Source organism: Oncorhynchus mykiss, chromosome 25 (genome assembly GCF_057628025.1).
Source record: "Oncorhynchus mykiss isolate SJ-2025 chromosome 25, ASM5762802v1, whole genome shotgun sequence".
Taxonomy (NCBI): domain Eukaryota; kingdom Metazoa; phylum Chordata; class Actinopteri; order Salmoniformes; family Salmonidae; genus Oncorhynchus; species Oncorhynchus mykiss.
This window is the reverse complement of record NC_143046.1, coordinates 65,598,694-65,619,535: the sequence shown is the minus strand read 5'-3', so window position 1 is coordinate 65,619,535 and position 20,842 is coordinate 65,598,694. Positions and strand designations below refer to the sequence as shown.

Below are 20,842 nucleotides of genomic sequence, written 5' to 3'. Positions count from 1 at the left end.
CAACCCATTGGTTGCATTATATCACGTGTGTGGATCGAAAGATGGCGTCTCCAAATGGAGGTAAATTCTAATTCTTTACTCTGTTGTTGGGTGTATAAATTTACATTTTGAGAGCGAGGTGCTAATTCAACGTGTATGTTTCCTATATATTTGCTGAAACATTCTGAGTTGATAAAAGTTTATATTTTGTACAAATAATGCATCACGTTTTGTTTTTACCAGGCTTTGCTCACACAAATGTTTTTGTCTGCCAAACCAAAATAACACAGTTTACATTAGCTACAGTAGCTAACTAACAGTTAACGAGCTAGCTACTTGGTAAGGTACACAATATATACAAAATTATGTGGACCTTCAAATTACTGGATTCGGCTATTTCAGCCACACCCGTTGCTGACAGGTGTATAAAATCGAGCACACAGCCTTGCGATCCCCATAGACAAACATTGTCAGAATGGCGTCACTGAAGAGCTCAGTGACTTGCAATGTGGCACCTTTCCAACAAGTCCTTTTTTCAAGTTTCTGCCCTGCAGTGCTATAGCTGCCCCAGTCAACTGTAAGTGCTGTTAATGTAAAGTGGAAACTAGGCGCAACAAAGGCTCAGCCACAAAGTGGTAGGCCACAAAAGTTCACAGAACGGGACTACTGAGTGCTGAAGTGCGTAGAGCTTAAAAAAAATAATCGGGAGCTCCATGAAATGGGTTTCCATGGCTGAGCAGCCGCACACAAGCCTAAGATCCCAATGCCAAGCGTCGGCTGGAGTGGTGTAAAGCTCGCTGCCATAGGACTATCTGGAGTGATGAATCACGCTTCACCATCTGACAGTCCAACAGACTAATCTGGGTTTGAAGGATGCCAGGAGAACGCTACCTTCCCGAATGCATAGTGCCAACTGTATAGTTTGGTGGAGGAGGAATAATGGTCTGGGGCTGTTTTTCATGGTTCTGGCTCAGCTCCTTATTTCCAGTGAAGGGAAATCTTAACGCTACAGCATACAATGACATTCTAGATGATTATATGCTTCCAACTTTGTGGCAACAGTTTGGGGAATGCCCCTATCCTGTTTTAGCATGACAATGCCCCTGTGCACAAAGCGAGGTCCATACAGAAGTAGTTTGATGATGATCGGTGTGGAAGAACTTGACTGGCCTCCACAGAGCCCTGACCTCAACCCCATCTAGCACGTTTGGAATGAATTGGAATCCCGACTGTGAGCTAGGCCTAATCGCCAAACATCAGTAATGCTCTTGTGGCTGAATGGAAGCAAGTCCCCGCAGCGATGTTCCAACATCTAGTGGAAAGCCTTCCCAGAAGACTGGAGGCTGTTATAGCATCAAAGTGGGGACCTACTCCATATTAATGCCCATGATTTTTATAATGAGATGTTTGACAAGCAAGTGTATACAAACATTTTGGCCATGTAGTGTAGCTATGCCGGTTGTCAACCATTAGCTAGCTAGGCCTATCCAATTTAACAATAAATTGAAGTGCATTTAAATGGACACTGACCTAGCTAGGTGGCCAGCAAAGGAACAGTAGCTCTAACTAATTAATGTGAGCTAATGTTAACGTAGCCAACTAGCTAATGCGTTGTGACATAACAAGGGATGGGTGAAAAATAACTGATAGCTAGCTATTTAATGTTAGAAATACAGTAAAAATAACTTCCATACTGTCAAACATCTGACAATAACTATATTTCTAGCTAGCTGTCTAACTATGGTACTAGGTAGCTACTAGCTAACGTTAGTTCCTTAAGCAATAGTCTACATGCAATCTCACTGTATATTGAGAAGAAAGGATCATGACCCCTTTCATAACATTATTTTCAATTCAAATCCAATTACCACTAGCAAGGTATAGTAGATGAGCCCTGTTGATGTAGCTAGCAAGCTCTGACTTAGTTTGTACAGCACACTTTCATATTTAATAGTGTTCAATCTGTTGATGATGACTAAAATCTCCATTTCAACTTTGTAAGGTGATGATTTTGAATCATCTCTGCTGAGTTTTGAGAAGCTGGATAGAGCATCTCCTGACCTATGGCCAGAGCAATGTAAGTGTGTCTTCTCTGTGTTAGCCTCATAAAGACTATCATTGCAATTGACTCATTCCTGGTTTTGATTGGTTTGCCTGTTTCATGCTGTCATCCCTCACACAGTGCCAGGAGTCGCAGATTTTGCTGCATCATGCAAAAATGTAAGTAAAAAAAAAAAAAGATCTATAGCATTGATAAATTAATTGACCTACATGGCAGAGAGAATGCACAATCTTATTTACTTGTTTTGCATTGCAGCCAATTACCAATTCCCCACCCAAATGGATGGCTGAACTGGAGAGTGAGGACATTGAAATGTTAAAAGGTAAATTACAGTAGCATCATATGGTACACTGTTGAGCGTAGTCTTTTCACAGGTAGGCAATGTTTTGACTAACTGTATTCCTCCAACAGAGCTGGGGAGCCTGACCATAGCCAACCTGATGGAGAAGGTCAAAGGGCTACAGAACTTGGCCTACCAGCTGGGCCTTGAGGAGTGTAAGAATTTACCTGAGAAACACACACATGAACAACACACACAAGAACGACACCCGCACTCACCACTTATTTGGTCTAGGTTGTCATTCCGTACACTACCTCTAGATGGTGTTGCTAGCCTTATGGCTAATTTATGTCTGAACAGTCAAGGAACATCTCAAGTATTTGGTGATAGTAATTCTACTCATTTATATTTCACGCAACAGACACCTCTTAGTAAGATTCAATGTATTTCTAATTCAATCTTTCTGAATATTTTTGTTATGAATAAGACATCAATAGATTGTAAATGGAGTATAACTCAGCAAAAAAAGAAACTTTCCTTTTTCAGGACCCTGTCTTTCAAAGATAATTCGTAGAAATACAAATAACTTCACAGATCTTCATTGTAAAGGTTTTTAACACTGTTTCCCATGCTTGTTCAATGAACCATAAACAATTAATGAACATGCACCTGTGGAACGGTCGTTAAGACACTAACAGCTTACAGACGGTAGGCAATTAAGGTCACAGTTATGAAAACTTAGGACACTAAAGAGGCCTTTCTACTGACTCTGAAAAACACCATCAGAAAGATGCCTAGGGTCCCTGCTCATCTGTGTGAAAGTGCCTTAGGCATGCTGCAGGGAGGCATGAGGACTGCAGATGTGGCCAGGGCAATAAATTGCAATGTCCGTACTGTGAGACGCCTACGACAGCGCTACAGGGAGACAGGATGGACAGCTGATCGTCCTCCCAGTGGCAGACCATGTGTAGCAACACCTGCACAGGATTGGTACATCCGAACATCACACCTGCGGGATAGGTACAGGATGGCAGCAACAACTGCCCGAGTTACACCAGAAACACACAATCCCTCCATCAGTGCTCAGACTGTCCGCAATAGGCTGAGAGAGGCTGGACTGAGGGCTTGTAAGGCAGATCCTCACCAGACATCACCGGCAACAACGTTACCTATGGGTACAAACCCACCATCGCTGGACCAGGCAGGACTGGCAAAAAGTGCTCTTTCACTGACAAGTTGCAGTTTTGTCTCACCAGGGTTGATGGTCGGATTTTCGTTTATTGTCAAAGGAAATAGCGTGTATTCTGGAGCAGGATCGATTTGGAGGATGAGGGTCCGTCATGGTCTGGGGCGGTGTGTCACAGCATCCTCGGACTGAGCTTGTTGTCATTGCAGGCAATCTCAACGCTGTGCGTTACAGGGAAGACATCCTCCTGCCTCATGTGGTACCCTTCCTGCAGGCTCATCCTGACATGACCCTCCAGCAAGACAATGCCACCAGCCATACTGCTCGTTCTGTGCGTGATTTCCTGCAAGGCAGGGATGTCAGTGTTCTGCCATGGCCAGCTAAAAGCCCAGATCTCAATCCCATTGAGCACGTCTGGGACTTGTTGGATCGGAGGGTGAGGGCTAGGGCCATCCCCCCCCAAAAATGTCTGGGAACTCGCAGGTGCCTTGGTGGAAGAGTGGGGTAACATCTCACAGCAAGAACGGGAAAATCTGGTGCAGTCCATGAGGAGATGCACTGCAGGGATGCAGCTGGTGGCCACACCAGATACGAACTGTTACTTTTGATTTTGACCCCCCCTTTGTTCAGGGACACATTATTCAATTTCTGTTAGTCACATGTCTGTGGAACTTGTTCAGTTTATGTCTGTTGTTGAATCTTGTTATGTTCATACAAATATTTACACATGTTAAGTTTGTTGAAAATCAACACAGTTGACAGTGAAAGGCTGTTTCTTTTTTTGCTGAATTTATATACAGTACCAGTCAAAAGTTTGGACACACCTACTCATTAAAGGTTTTTTTTCCTACATTGTGGGAATAATAGTGAAGAGATCAACACTATGAAATAACACACATGGAATCATGTATTAACCAAAAAAGTATAAAACAAATCAAGATATATTTTAGATTCTTCAAAGTAGCCACCCTTTGCCTTGATGACAGCTTTGCACACTCTTGGCATTCTCTCAACCAGCTTCACCTGGAATAATTTTCCAACAGTCTTGAAGGAGTTCCCACATTTGCTGAGCACTTGTTGGCTGCTTTTCTTCACTCTGCGGTCAACTCATCCCAAACCATCTCAATTGGGTTGAGGCGGGTGATTGTGGAGGCCAGGTCATCCGATGCAGCACTCCATCACTCTCCTTCTTGGTCAAATAACTCTTAAACAACCTGGAGGTGTGTTGGGTCATTATCCTGTTGAAATACAAATGATAGTCCCACTAAGCACAAACCAGATTGGATGGCGTATCGCTGCAGAATGCTGTGGTAGCCATGTTGGTGTGTGCCTTGAATTTAAAATAAATCCCAGACAGTGTCACCAGCAAAGCACCATCGCACCACCTCCAGGCTTCAAGTTGGGAACCACACGTGCAGAGATCATCCGTTCACCTACTCTGCGTCTCTCAAATCTGGACTCGTCAGACCAAAGGACAGCTTTCCACCGGTCGAATGTCTATTGCTTGTGTTTCTTGGCCCCAAGCAAGTTTCTTCTTCTTATCGGTGACCTTTGGTAATGGTTTCTTTGAAGCAATTCGACCATGAAGGCCTGATTCACGCAGTCTCTTCTGAACAGTTGATGTTGAGATGTGTCTGTTACTTGAACTCTGTGAAGCATTTATGTGGGATGCAATCTGAGGTGCAGTTAACTCTAATGAACTTATCCTCTGCAGCAGAGGTAACTCTGGATCTTCCTTTCCTGTCACGGTCCTCATGAGAGGCAGTTTCATCATACCGCTTGATGGAATTTGCAACAGCACTTTAAGAAACTTTCAAAGTTCTTGAACTGTTCCGGATTGACTGACCTTCATGTCTTTAAAGTAATAATGGACTGTCATTTCTCTCTACCTATTTGAGCTGTTCTTGTGTGGACTTGGTCTTTTACCAAATAGGGCTACCTTGTCACAACACAACTGATTGGCTCAAATGTATTAAGATGGAAAATAATTCCACAAATGAACCTTTAACAAGGCACACCTTTTAATTGAAATGCATTCCAGGCGACTACCTCATAAAGCTGATTGAGAGAATGCCAAGAGTGTGCAAATCTGTCTTCAAGGCAAATATAACATATATTTAGATATGTTTAACACTTTTTTGGTTCGCTTCCAGCGCCGACAGAGATGGCCGCCTCGCTTAACGTCCCTAGGAAACTATGCAGTATTTTGTTTTTTTATGTAATATTTATTACATTGTTACCCCAGGAAATCATAAGTTTTATTACATACAGCCAGGAAGAACTATTGGATATAAGAGCAACGTCAACTCCCCAACATTACGACCAGGAATACGACTTTCCTGAAGCGGAACCTCTGTTTGGTCCACCACCCAGGACAATGGATCAGATCCCAGCTGGCGACCCAAAACAACGGCGCCGCAGATGGAGCGGTCTTCTGGACAGGGTCCGTAGACTGGCACATCGCACACCGCTCCCGAATATACTACTCGCCAATGTCCAGTCTCTTGACAACAAGGTAGACGAAATCCGAGCAAGGGTTGCCTTCCAGAGAGACATCAGAGATTGTGACGTTCTTTGTTTCACGGAAACATGGCTCACTCGGGATATGTTATCAGATTCGGTACAGCCACCTGGTTTCTTCATGCATCGCGCCGAAAGAAACAAACATCTTTCTTGTAAGAAGAAGGGCGGAGGTGTATGCCTTATGATTAACGAGACGTGTGTGATCATAACAACATACAGGAGCTCAAGTCCTTTTGTTCACCTGACCTAGAATTCCTTACAATCAAATGCCGACCGCATTATCTACCAAGAGAATTCTCTTCGAATCTAATCACCATCATGTTTTTCCCCCCCAAGCAGACACATCGACGGCCCTGAAAGAACTTCATTGGACTCTATGTAAACTGGAAACCACATATCCTGAGGCTGCATTTATTGTAGCTGGGGATTTTAACAAGGCTAATCTGAAAACAAGGCTCCCTAAATTCTATCAGCACATCTAATGTGCGACCCGGGCTGGCAAAACACTGGATCATTGTTATTCTAACTTCCACGATGCATACAAGCCCTCCCCCCGCCCTCCTTTTGGAAAATCTGACCACGACTCCATTTTGTTGCTCCCAGCCTATAGACAGAAACTAAAACAGGTTTTGCCCGTGCTCAGATCTGTTAAATGCTGGTCCGACCAATCGGATTCTACGCTTCAAGATTGCTTCGATCACGTGGACTGGGATATGTACCGCATAGCGTCGGACAATAACATTGATGAATACGCTGATTCGGTGAGCGAGTTTATTAGCAAGTGCATCGGTGATGTAACCACAGTGACTGTTAACCTTCCCCAACCAGAAAACGTGGATTGACGGCAGCATTCGCGCAAAACTGAAAGCTCGAACCACGACTTTTAATCATGGCGACCAGAAACATGACCGAATACAAACCGTGTAGCTATTCCCTCCGCAAGGCAATCAAACAAGCTCAGCGTCAGTATAGAGACAAAGTAGAGTTGCAATTCAACGGCTCAGATACGACAGGTACAGTGGGGCAAAAAGTATTTAGTCAGCCACCAATTGTGCAAGTTCTCCCACTTAAAAAGATGAGAGGCCTGTAACTGTCATCATAGGTACACTTCAACTATGACAAACAAAATGAGAAAAAAAATCCAGAAAATCACATTGTAGGATTTTTTATGAATTTATTTGCAAATTAGGGTGAGAAATAAACTTTTGTTATTGACCAAATACTTATCTCAATACTTTGTTATATACCCTTTGTTGGCAATGACAGAGGTGAAGACTTAGAGAAAACGTTTGACAAGGTTTTCACACACTGTTGCTGGTATTTTGGCCCATTCCTCCATGCAGATCTCCTCTAGAGCAGTGATGTTTTGGGGCTGTTGCTGGGCAACACGGACTTTCAACTCCCTCCAAAGATTTTCTATGGGTTTGAGATCTGGAGACTGGCTAGGCCACTCCAGGACCTTGAAATGCTTCTTACGAAGCCACTCCTTCGTTGCCCGGGCGGTGTGTTTGGGATCATTGTCATGCTGAAAGACCCAGCCACGTTTCATCTTCAATGCCCTTGCTGATGGAAGGAGGTTTTCACTCAAAATCTCACACTACATGGCCCCATTCATTCTTTCCTTTACACGGATCAGTCGTCCTGGTCCCTTTGCAGAAAAACAGCTCCAAATCATGATATTTCCACCCCCATGCTTCACAGTAGGTATGGTGTTCTTTGGATGCAACTCAGCATTATTTTTCTTCCAAACACGACGAGTTGAGTTTTTACCAAAAAGTTATATTTTGGTTTCATCTGACCATATGACATTCTCCCAATCTTCTTCTGGATCATCCAAATGCTGTCTAGCAAACTTCAGACGGGCCTGGACATGTACTGGCTTAAGCAAGGGGGACACGTCTGGCACTGCAGGATCTGAGTCCCTGGCGGCATAGTGTGTACTGATGGTAGGCTTTGTTACTTTGTTACTTTGGTCCCAGCTCTCTGCAGGTCATTCGCTAGGTCCCCCCGTGTGGTTCTGGGATTTTTGCTCACCGTTCTTGTGATCATTTTGACCCCACGGGGTGAGATCTTGCGTGGAGCCCCAGATCGAGGGAGATTATCAGTGGTCTTGTATGTCTTCCATTTCCTAATAATTGCTCCCACAGTTGATTTCTTCAAACCAAGCTGCTTACCTATTGCAGATTCAGTCTTCCCAGCCTGGTGCAGGTCTACAATTTTGTTTCTGGTGTCCTTTGACAGCTCTTTGGTCTTGGCCATGGTGGAGTTTGGACTGTTTGAGGTTGTGTCTTTTGTACTGATAACAAGTTCAAACAGGTGCCATTAATACAGGTAATGAGTGGAGGACAGAAGAACCTCTTAAAGAAGAAGTTACAGGTCTGTGAGAGCCAGAAATCTTGCTTGTTTGTAGGTGACCAAATACTTATTTTCCACCATAATTTGCAAATAAATTCCTTAAAAATCCTACAATGTGATTTTCTGGATTTTTTTCTTCTCATTTTGTCTGTCATTGTTGAAGTGTACCTATGATGAAAATTACAGGCCTCTCTCATCTTTTTAAGTGGGAGTTCTTGCACAATTGGTGGCTGACTAAATACTTTTTTGCCCCACTGTATGTGGCAGGGTCTACAGTCAATCACGGACTACAAAAAGAAAACCAGCCCCGTCGCGCACCACAATGTCTTGCTCCCAGACAAACTAAACAACTTCTTTGCTCGCTTTGAGGACAATACAGTGCCACCGACACGGCCCGCTAACAAAACCTGCGGGCTCTACTTCACTGCAGCCAACGTGAGTAAAACATTTAAACATGTTAACCCTCGCAGGGCTGCAGGCCCAGACGGCATCCCTAGCCGCGTCCTCAGAGCATGCGCAGACCAGCTGATTGGTTTGTTTACGGACATATTCAATCAATCCTTATCCCAGTCTGCTGTTCCCACATGCTTTAAGAGGGCCACCATTGTTCCTGTTCCCAAAAGTCATTTAGCTCAGTTACCTTAGCTATCGCCCTGTAGCACTCACTTCCGTCATCATACTTTGAGAGACTAGTCAAAGACCATGTCACCTCCACCCTACCTGACACCCTAGACCCACTCCAATTTGCTTACCGCCCCAATAGGTCCACAGACGACGCAATCGCAATCACACTGCACACTGCCCTAACCCATCTGGACAAGAGGAATGCCTATGTAAGAATGCTGTTCATCGACTACAGCTCAGCATTTAACACCATCGTACCCTCCAAACTCGTCATCAAGCTCGAGACCCTGGACTTCCTGACGGGCCGCCCCCAGGTGGTGAGGGTAGGAAACATCTCCACCCCGCTGAACCGCAATACTGGGGCGTCACAAGGGTGCATTCTCAGCCCTCTCCTGTACTCCCTATTCACCCATGACTGCGTGGCCATGCACACCAACTCAATCATCAAGTTTGCAGACGACACTGCAGTGGTAGTCTTGATTACCAACAACGACGAGACGGCCTGCAGGAGGAGGTGAGGGCCCTCGGAGTGTGGTGTCAGGAAAATAACCTCACACTCAATGTCAACAAAACAAAGGAGATGATCGTGGACTTCAGGAAACAGCAGAGGGAGCAGCCCCCTCTCCACATCGATGGTTCAGTAGTGGAGAAGATGCTAAGTTTTAAGTTCCTCTGCATACACATCACGGACAAACTGAAATGGTCCACCCACAGAGAGTTCAGGAGGCTGAAGAAATTTGTCTTGTCACCAAAAACACTCACAAACTTTTACAGATGTACAATCGAGAGCATCCTGTCCGGCTGTATCACTGCCTGGAACGGCAACTGCTCCGCCCACAACCATAAGGCTCTCCAGAGGGTAGTGAGGTCTGCACAACACATCACTGGGGGCAAACTACCTGCCCTCCAGGACACCTACACCGCCTGATGATGTCACAGGAAGGCCAAAAAGATCATCAAGGACAACAACCACCCGAGCCACTGCCTGTTCACCCCACTAACCTCCAGAAGGCGAGTTCAGTACAGGTGCATCAAAGCTGAGACCAAGACTATCTCAAAGCCATGAGACTGTTAAACAGCCATCACTAACATTGAGTGTCTGCTGCCAACATACTGACTCATCTCTAGCCACTTTAATAATTAAAAATTGGATCTAATAAATGTATCACTAGACACTTTAAACAATGCCACTTTATATGTTTACATACCCTACATTACTCATCTCATATGTATATACTGTACTCTATACCATCTACTGCATATTGCCTATGCCGTTCGGCCATCGCTCAACCATATATTTTTATGTACATATTCTTATTAATTCCTTTACACTTGTGTGTATAAGGTAGTTGTTGTGAAATGGTTAGGTTACTTGTTAGATATTACTGCATGGTCAGAACTAGAAGCACAAGCATGTTGCTACACTTGCATTAACATTTGCTAACCATGAGTATGTGACAAATAAAATGTGATTTACATGATTTCATAGTTTTGATGTCTTCACTATTATTCTACAATGTAGAAAATAGTAAAAATAAAGAAAAACCCTTCAATGAGAATGTCAAATTTTGACTGGTACTGTCTGTTTAAGGCTATCTTGTTGTCTAATCGGGTGTATAAAACAGTTGGAGCACTGCACGTATGAATCTATTATTTTCATTGTGTTGATTATGGTTTGGTAATTCAGCATAAAACAACAGCATTTCGAGAGTGCATTTAGAAGCCTTGTGAAGTGGGGGAAGGTCTCACATAAGCATAACACATCAACGATTGAAGCATGTGATGGATGCAAAATGTGGTCTGACATATTTTCTGCATCTGTTGTCCTAATCCTTAACATGTGGATTAGAGAGATATAGCTAAGTGCTCCTATTTTTCCTAAGAGGAAGATGGGTACTTGGCTTACTGTGGACAAAGCACACCATGCACAAACCCAGAAAGAGCGATTTGATACAGACTGAAATGTTTCCTCTCAAAATTATATGGTTGCTTCCAAAATAACAGTATTGTAAAATTCTGACACACTGCATGCTTTTAATGTTGACTGCACTTTCCTTTTCAATTGTTTTGCGCTCTTGTTGTAGAGTAAAGCACTCCCTGACAATCAGATTTATATATATATATGCTTTGTGGTGGGAGTTCTCCCTTAAATCTGGAGTGGATTTAGTCTCCATACAATGCTTAAAACAGAAACTGTAATATTGTACGATGGGGACCAAGAACCCTCTGCCCCTCTTTGCGATCCTGAGCGATGTAGAGCATGTTGCTATGCAGAGTTGGTACAGGGCTGATACGTCCCGCGCCACAGCGAGCACCACGCTGATTTGTCAAATTCCATAAAGACAGGATGATTAAAGTAGGCTCATTCTGGAGAGGATTATGCCAAACATGATTTGTCTGGGCTTTGCCCCGCTCACTCAGAAAAATGAGAAATACATTTTTATTTAATGGCAACTTTTGAGTAGATCAAGGAGGCATGCCACGTCAGAATATTGCCACCAAGATATAGAGCATGACTTGACAGCTTGAATGACAATGAATTGCCTCAAAATGCGTGTAGACTTGGTGGGGATGACACTGCTCTATCGAATGTCCCACATATTATGTCGCAGGCATTATGAAAGCTCAGATTAGTGTAATTGACTTCAGCATAGATGAAATGTGTTATCTGCTTATTTCAGGCTCATATTTACAGGTCAGGATCCTCTGTCTACCACACACATTTGAGCATATTATTCCTGCTAAATACAAAATGAAACAGGCTGATCATACAGTCTGATCCAGGGTCTGTGGGACCAATCTCACCCAAACGTGATAATCTTCATTTACAGGCATTTATGGCCAAATGAAGCTATCTGATGTCCCTCACATTTTTCAGATCAGCTCGACTCATGGCCTGAGCATGCACTGGTCTGTTAATGAGCTTTAATTCAATGCTTCATGTTGTCTACCATACCACGTATTTATTAGTCAAGAACGTGTTGTAGCTGGTTCTTATAAAGCTGTTATCTGGCATAAAGGAAGGGACGTTGTTTTTGCAACCATGTCATGTACCTCGGGATGACGCAACACAATGATGGTTATTATAGGTCTCAGAGCAGCTTGTACTGGAGCCTCTTTAATGTGCTCTGGTTTAATTTTCTCCTTTTCCCGCTGTCAGGGGAGGCCTTGTAAATCTCAGCTACTTTTTCATCATGTTTGTGCGCTCTTCAGTGCCCCGTAAACAAGCCACCTGAGAGAGAAGCGGAGAGAGAGAGAGAGCATGAAGGCAGGGGACAGGATTTACTATCCCCCTTAAACATGTGGCCCATTGAACTGTGGGCTGTTTAATGGGAAGAGCACAATCAGCCAGTGAAAACACACCACCCTGCGGCCCGAGGAGGAAGGGGACTGGCCAGAGGTAGACACCTCTCACCTAGAGGACACTGATTTCACCTAGCCCTTCAGGATGACTTGGAACATTACCATGGCAATATTATAGATGCCATTCAGAATTTTTTTTAAAAATTAAATGACTAAAACATATAAATATGAAGATGGGCCTAATGTGAAATGACAATGTAACGTTTGGAGATTGAGGCAGATTATGCCTGTAGATCATAGACCCCAAGACTAGAAGGCATGTGGGACAGCACTTTGTGTAGATGTGTATTTATATATGCCTATGTGTTAGTATAAGTGTGTGGCAGGCTGTCCCCTGGGGAGGGGGCTCCACATCCCCATGGCTGTGTGACGCTGCCCGGGTGGGTCCCAGCGGGGGCCTGGCGCGTGCCTCCTCCCCAGACCCCAGCTGCTTCCCCACCCTGTGATGAATGCCCCTGTCGTGGGCCGCTGAGCCCGGCATCAGGCCCTGGGTCCTAGGGGAGCACTGACTACTGTGATAAGTGATGTTATTGGAGGTAATTGAAAGGAGAGTGGTCCTGAGGGACATGTCTCAGGCTGCTGCTCTAACACACTTGTAGGTTTCACTGATCACCACCACCACTGACTGACTGGCTGACTGACTGACTGGGCCTTGGCTCGTTGGTAATGCAGTGATACCTTTGTATCACTGCAAAGGCAGCCCTTTGTGTCACTGCAAAATCAGCCCTATGCAGAGACCATAAGTGTAGTGATAGTATTTTTTAAAATAATTCTTCAGTTAGATTATGAAAAGAACTGTACCGACTGAGCCTCCTGATTATTCACTGCAATGGATTTATTATTGGAAATAGAATGAGGCTGTCATGATCATCCAGGTTTGGTTTGATACGAAGGAATGCCAGTCAAGACCAGTCCTGCTCAGTATTGGCTGGCAGTGGCACAGAGCTGTCATGTACTCCACTGTGCCGCCACCACCAGAGTAGAACCAGGATGACACCCACATCCTTGCCTATGTGGAGGTGAGGCTGAAGGTCAGCGCAGACAGCTCTTAATGGCCCAACATTCACAGCCTCCTCTCCTCCTCAGCATCAATCTCCTGCCTATAAACAGGCCTGTGCTGCTGAATATGATTGCATTCACACTGGCCCACGGTGCTAATGTGCTTCCATCAATCCATCCAGGGCGACCTGAGTGACCGCGGGGCGGGCCGTTATGAAGTGCTGCTCCCTGACAGCCTCTGAATGAGGAACAGGGGACCCTCCTCCTCTGTCCTCCTCTTCTCTCTGCACCGGCCTGCTTTATGGGCTCATAGTGGAGACGAATGGCAGCTCCCCTTCGCCAGAGAGTTGTTAGGATTGGCATGAAGGGAAACTGAAATAGGACATCAACGATGCTGTGTATGTGTTGATCAGTTTTCTGTATCAAATTATTATTATGTGTTGGAACTTGTTGTTTTTTTGTGTGTGATTTGAGATGCATGTTTTGGGGGAAATATTGTGTGGCTTGAAGAGATGAAATCGCTGGTATGAGAAAATTGTCCCCGAAAAGCTTGTTTGTTCAGCCAAATATATATCAAGTTATTCCAGAAGCTTCAAACCAGTGTTGCATGGTTATCGCAGAATAGGTTCCTGACTGTTGGTTTAGTGTAGCTGTTGCAGCATGAAGCAACAGTTGTTGCTGAATCGCAATCGTACGAACAATCATAATTGAGTTTCATCAAGATTGTCTAAACAAGTCAATTGATCACCCAGTAGCAGTGGAGCTGTGTCTTCTGTATCAGTATTATGTGTGTATCATGGTAGAGGGAGGGAGAGCTGCACACACCGCCTGTTCCTCAGCCCTGCCTGCCTTCCGCCTCCCTGATCAGATCGGAAATGACACCTCATTTCCATAAATGCATTAAGAATTCATTGGATTTTTTTATTTCCCAGCTAATCATTTTGGCGGTGTAAAACCTTTTAGGCTTTTTAATGAATTAATTTTGACTGATTGCCTATTAATAAGGACACCTCTTGAGCAGGGATAGGCTGTGGCAGGGGTGAGGCGGTGTAGATGTTTGTTTGTGCGAGCAAGCTTGTGTGTGTGTGTCAGTGCACACAGGCAGCTGGCAGGAAGACATTGGAGGGAGAGAAGAGGGGGGAGGAGAGGAGCGCGCTCTCGGTTGGGACATAAAGAGGAACCAGTGGCTCCCCTGGGAAATCACTGGTCGTGTCTGCATCTTAAATATCCCTGTGAAGTATCAATAAGTGGGTAATTGAATTTTGAACACAAACATGAGCGTCAGGTGTATGTGTTGTGAGGCGGGGGGTTATATGGGGGGGGGGTGAATGTGTTGATGGCAGAAGGAGGTGGGGTGTGTGGGGGGGGGGTGTCATCTCCTCTGTGCCTCTCCAGTCCCTGGGGAAGTGGGCAGTGAGAATGGATGTTAAATCCATTAAATAAAGCTTACAGACAGTAATAGCTGAGTGGCACTTGAAGATGGGCAGTGGTGGCCAGATTAGTATGCTTGACTCTTAATGAAAGTGAATTGGGGCAGTCAGGGCTGGAGGCTGGGACACCAGTTAACCCAGGTGGTCATCTGTCTCTGGGGCTAACAGGGGTCTGGCTGGCTTCTCTGGCGTGTGCCTGGAGTGGTGAAGCGACCTCACCATGATTACTACCATTCCACACACGGGAGGGGGCGCAGGGGGAAACAAGATGATGTGACTGACACCCAGATCACTCACTCCAAACGGTAGGAAGGTGATGTCACACATTTAGGCTATATATTTACATTTTGAGAGTATCATTTTGAGAAGTGCCGGTGAACGAATATTGTATTCAGTTTTGGATATTCATCTGGTTGAGGGGGACATTGTGTAATTGTATTTTCCTGTGTACATCAGGTTGTGATATCATCCCCAGACCAGCCAGGGCTCAATGATAATTAGAGAGCAACTAATCAACAGGGTTAAGACAAGGCCCTCACAATCCATAAGCCAAATGTGTCATTTAGTATAATGGCAGCTGTAACAAGTCGCTGATTAACAAAGTACAGAATTAGGGATTGACCTTTCTAATCAACTAAACACATCTCTCACTCCCTCTAATCAGTATTGATCACTCCTGGCCTGTAACAACATGTATGTGTGGGCATGTGCACTCACATCTGTGTGTGCTCTGAGGTGGGGGGGGCTGTTGTGTGCACAAGGCAGACCTCATTGACAGAGATCTATGTGGGTGTCTTTCAGTCCGTGTGTGTGAGTCCAGTTGCCTGAGGGGGGTGGCTTGCTGGTCCTTTCTCTTCCCACGTTTAATCTTTCTCTTACAATGCAAATCGTATGAGTTTCTATCTGTCAGACAGAGGGGGTGGCTAAACGGAACTCTAATTAATGAGTGGCTCAGAGGGGTGAGTCCTGATGGAGGGGGTCTCTGGGGGAGGTGAGGGGCACAGCCACAGACCAGGCTGCTCTACTTTATTTTTGGGGGATGGAGAGATACAGAGGAAGAGACACCAGTCTGTCCCATTTAGCAGGCCTCTCCAGAAACCAGTGGTCCATTTAACAAGCCCTTAGCAGAGAGATCAGAAAGACAAACCTGGGATTAGGAGACCAATGACTCAATAGGATTCTCTAAAGGTCCTGTCTCCATCAGCATAACGTTTAGAGAGAATGCCATTTGTATTTGGGAACGCGATACAGCGATAATTCCATCATTTTATGTTATAGTTTTATCTACAGTCTTGTCTTTTCATTAAGTATCAAATGCAAGGTCAAAGCAGACATTTAATTATGCTCTTCTCTATTTAACATGTAGATCTCTCTTTCTCCATGCCCCAAGATTGAGTATAGGTCTAACTAGATATATAGAGCACTGTTGTGATAGCCTTTGGCTCACTAAACCCAACTCCTCCTAATAGGGAAATGATATTTGTGCACCAGTAGTTTTGTGTCATCTTAATTCATTACATCCCACGTGATTCTGATGGTTTCATTCCATCTAAGACCCTGTATGTCGGTCTGTCCGGGGGCACTAATTATTTTGTTTAGTGTTATTCGAAGAGACCACAGCACCGCGCAAAATTAATCAATCCCAATCCAATTAGCATCATGTTGAACCTGATGATGGACGCCTCAAGGTGAAGCGGCCCGTGCCCAGCCGGGGCATTATCATTCCAGGGAGGGCGGCTCATCTAAATTACAATTCACCCTGCTTTTTCATTAGCCGCCGTGGCGCCGCTAACCTCTTCACCGCTTTGCACAGCCCAACAAACACCTAGGCAGCTCATCAGCTCTAGTGTCTGGTTCAACAAGCAGAGAGAGACAGTTGTACAACCTTCTGTGTGGGTGGGAAGGCTTGGGACAGTCAGACACACTCACACTCATGTGTTTGCATGTTTTTCCAAAAATCTACAAGAATTGTCAGTGTGGCCTGTAATGCTCTTCGTGTCCTGGTGGGTATGTTTATCAACTGTATGAAGCTGGTGTTTTTGTGTACGTTTGAAGAGGTGGTCCCAGCTCCCCTCTTGGCCCTGAGCTTTGATTCTGTACTGATGCTAAGAGCCTGCTCCTCCTATTATCAGGAACAAAGTGTAATTACTGGACCTGGATGAGGCCTCTCCAGGGTGGCTCTGATGCTGGAGGAACATCCCTGTAGCTTCCCTTGTGACACAACCTGGCTGTTGTTGACTGAAAACCTCCTGGAATACGCTCCTTACCAGATAGAAGCAAGGTGACAAGGCGTTCAGTTGGGGCCAATCTGTTTTCGACGCAATGGGGTTGGCACAGATCCAGAACTATTGTGCAGAGCTTGTTTTGTAGACCCCCACCAAGTGCTCTTCATTATGTCTCCCTACAGTACATCTCCCATTTTCATGGGCTTTCCTAGCTAACCTTCATGGTTTATGTTGTGAGTGCTATCTGATCAGTGTCTTCGGTTCTTATGACGGTCATTCAGTGGTAACTAAGTGTATTCAGTGAGAAGAAATGTGGTTATGGCCATAGTCTCTTAGACATAAGGCACCATGGAAAGTTGTGGATTGATTAGTTTGCGTTCCAGAGAACGGTATCTCTCAGACAACATCCCCCTTTCACTCCCCCCATCTTTTTCTTTAACACAGTTATACATGCACATACTGAGATGCTTGAATACATGTATCTGGCTGCCTTGATAAGGCAATCACAAGGGGTGTGTGTCTCTTTAGTAGCTAGTTTGCGTCTTATGTTGTTTTCCGTGTCCAGAATGAACAGATGTTTGGATAAATTACCTCCCCGTTAGATGTTTCACAAATGAAATGCATGCTGTGCATTGATAAGTGATTCTGCTCTGAAGTGAGGGACTGGGTGATGGAGTGCTGTAGCTTGTTTGAGTCTAAATCCATGGTTGAAGCATAAGTTTTGACAGCATACAGTGGCAATAAAAATGATGTGAACCCTTTGGAATTACCTGGATATCTGCATAAATTGGTCATCAAATCTTAATCTAAGTCACAATAATAGACAAACATAGTGTGCTTAAACTAATAACACACAACTTATTGTATTATTCTTGTCTATAGTGAATACATTATTTAAACATTCACAGTGTAGGTTGGGAAAAGTATGTAAACCCCTAGGCTAATGACTTCTCCAAAAGCTAATTGGAGTCAGGAGTCAGCTAACCTGGAATCCAGTCAATGAGATGAGATTGGAGATGTTGGTTAGAGGTGCCTTTCCCTATAAAAAACACTCACAAAATATGAGTTTGCTATATACAAGAAGCATTGCCTGATGTGAACCATGCCTCGAACAAAAGAGATCTCAGAAGACCTAAGCTTAAGAATTGATGACTTGCATAAAGCTGCAAAAGGTTATAAAAGTATATCTAAAAGCCTTGATGTGCATCAGTCCACAGTATGACAAATGGTCTATAAATGGAGAAAGTTCAGCACTGTTGCTACTCTCCCTAGGAGTGGCCGTCCTGAAAAAATGACTGCAAGAGCACAGTGCAGAATGCTCAATGAGGTTAAGAAGAATCTAGTGTCAGCTAAAGACTTACAGAAATCTCTGGAACATGCTAACATCTCTGTTGACAAGTCTTTGATACGTTAAACACTAAACAAGAATGGTGTTCATGGGAGGACACCACAGAAGAAGCCACTGCTGTCCAAAAAAAAACATTTCTGCAAGTTTGAAAAAGTGCACCTGGATGTTCCACAGCGCTACTGGCAAAATATTCTGTGGACAGATGAAACTACAGTTGAGTTGTTTGGAAGGAACACACAACACTATGTGTGGAGAAAAAAAGGCACAGCACACCAACATCAAAACCTCATCTCAACTGTAAAGTATGGTGGCGGGAGCATCATGGTTTGGGGCTGCTTATTCAATAAAGACATCAAAACATATAATTGTTTGTGTGTTATTAGTTTAAGCAGACTGTGTTTGTCTATTGTTGTGACTTGGATGAAGATCAGATGAAATTTTAGGACCAATTTATGCAGAAATCCAGGTAAACTCAGCAAAAAAAGAAACGTCCCTTTTTCAGGACCCTGTCTTTAAAGATAATTCGTAAAAATCCAAATAACTTCACAGATCTTCATTGTAAAGGGTTTAAACACTGTTTCCCATGCTTGTTCAATGAACCATAAACAATTCATGTACATGCACCTCTGGAACAGTCGTTAAGACACTAACAGCTTACAGACGGAAGGCAATTAAGGTCAAAGTTATGAAAACTTAAGACACTAAAGAGACCTTTCTACTGACTCTGGGGGACAAAATGCCCAGGATCCCTGCTCATCTGCATGAAAGTGGATTAAGCGTGCTGCAAGGAGGCATGAGGACTGCAGATGTGGCCAGGGCAATTAACTGCAATGTCCGTACTGTGAGACGCCTAGGACAGCGCTACAGGGAAACAGGATGGACAGCTGATCGTCCTCGCAGTGGCAGACCACGTGTAGCAACACCTTCACAGGATTGGTACATCCGAACATCACACCTGCGGGATAGGTACAGGATGGCAGCAACAACTGCCCGAGTTACACCAGAAACACACAATCCCTCCTGCTCAGACTGTCCGCAATAGGCTGAGAGAGGCTGGACTGAGGGCTTGTAGGTCTGTTGTATGGAAGGGAACTCGCAGGTGCCTTGGTAGAAGAATGGGGTAACATCTCACAGTAAGAACTGGCAAATCTGGTGCAGTCCATGAGGAGATACACTGCCGTACTTAATGCAGCTGGTGGCCACACCAGATACTGTTACTTTTGATTTTGACCCCCCCCCCCCTTTGTTCAGGGACACATTATTACATTTCTGTTAGTCACATGTCTGTGGAACTTGTTCAGTTTACGTCTCAGTTGTTGAATCTTGCTATGTTCATACAAATATTTTCACATATTTACACAAGTTTGCTGAAAATAAATGCAGTTGACAGTGAGAAGGCGTTTCTTTTTTTGCTGAGTTTATTTCCAAAATGTTTGCATACTTTTTCTTGCCACTGTAGGTTGTAGTGTACCCAGAAGTTTACTATACAGAAGTCAGTGGAAATACTTTCAATTAATCAATTGTTTTTAGGTAGGTTACCTCAAGCATCCTTGAGTAAGAGGTGCTCAAAAAGGTTTGATTTCTGAAATGTACAGTTGATATTTACATCGTATCATTTGTTCATTCTCCAGCCAGGGAGATGACCAGGGGAAAGTTCCTGAACATCCTGGAGAGACCCAAAAAGTGAAGACCCAGGATGTGTCTGCACAGAGAGTAAAACAACACCCAGACGACTGACTTGAGACAGAAGAGGAATCAGACCTATGCCTTTATGTATACACTCATACTACTACTACCACCATCAAGTCCCTGGATTTGAATATTGACACTAAATTCATTCACTGCGGAGTTCCCCTCGAGTCAAAGGGCAGCAACACTTTTCACCCCTTGACCTGTACATTTATTTTGTCCTTAAAGGCAGTTCCATTTACTTTTATAATGATTTGAAATGGTGAATTACTTTCCTGTTTAGCTAGCTTGCAGGACTGTTTTGAAATGTGTATATTCTGTATTTATTATTTTTCTATTTGGAGCATTCTAAAAAAAAAGTGCAATTTGTCAAAGAAAATTGTGTAATTCTTTAAAAAAATTAATAAATTGCTCCCTCTTTTAGGCTATAACATGTTTATTAATTGTCCTTGTAATTGGTAATTACCCTCAGTGTGCATCTATGGATACAATTTAATCTTTCAATGGTTTAGGATACAATTAAATTCACTTCAGAAACTGGTTCCATGATGCAACAGTTTTTTGGGGGGATTCAAACTTTTAATTAGGGCAATAACTTCATGCCTGTGCCACTCCATAGACGCTTTCTGTTAGAGCACCTCTCTGGCTTTGGACATGTAAGGAGCTGTGACATGAGAGTGCTTCCCTGCTACAAGGGCATTTTTTCATTTAATGAGGAAGTAGAGGCCCTACACAAAACGTTGCGTAAAAATAATATTTCTCATTGTCATCCCTTTTAA

The 20,842-nt window shown here is 44.0% G+C and overlaps 1 protein-coding gene across 1 annotated transcript; it reads left to right on the top strand.

Moving 5' to 3' along the window:
* The first annotated feature begins 36 nt into the window (after nucleotides 1–36).
* Nucleotides 37–20,604, top strand: LOC100136175 (rtp12.5). Its single transcript, NM_001124453.1, is given in 6 exon segments — nucleotides 37–60; nucleotides 1,982–2,056; nucleotides 2,162–2,199; nucleotides 2,297–2,363; nucleotides 2,453–2,536; nucleotides 20,006–20,604. Coding segments are annotated over 6 exon segments (339 nt in total). The 5' UTR covers nucleotides 37–41; the 3' UTR covers nucleotides 20,062–20,604.
* Nucleotides 20,605–20,842: the final 238 nt, after the last annotated feature.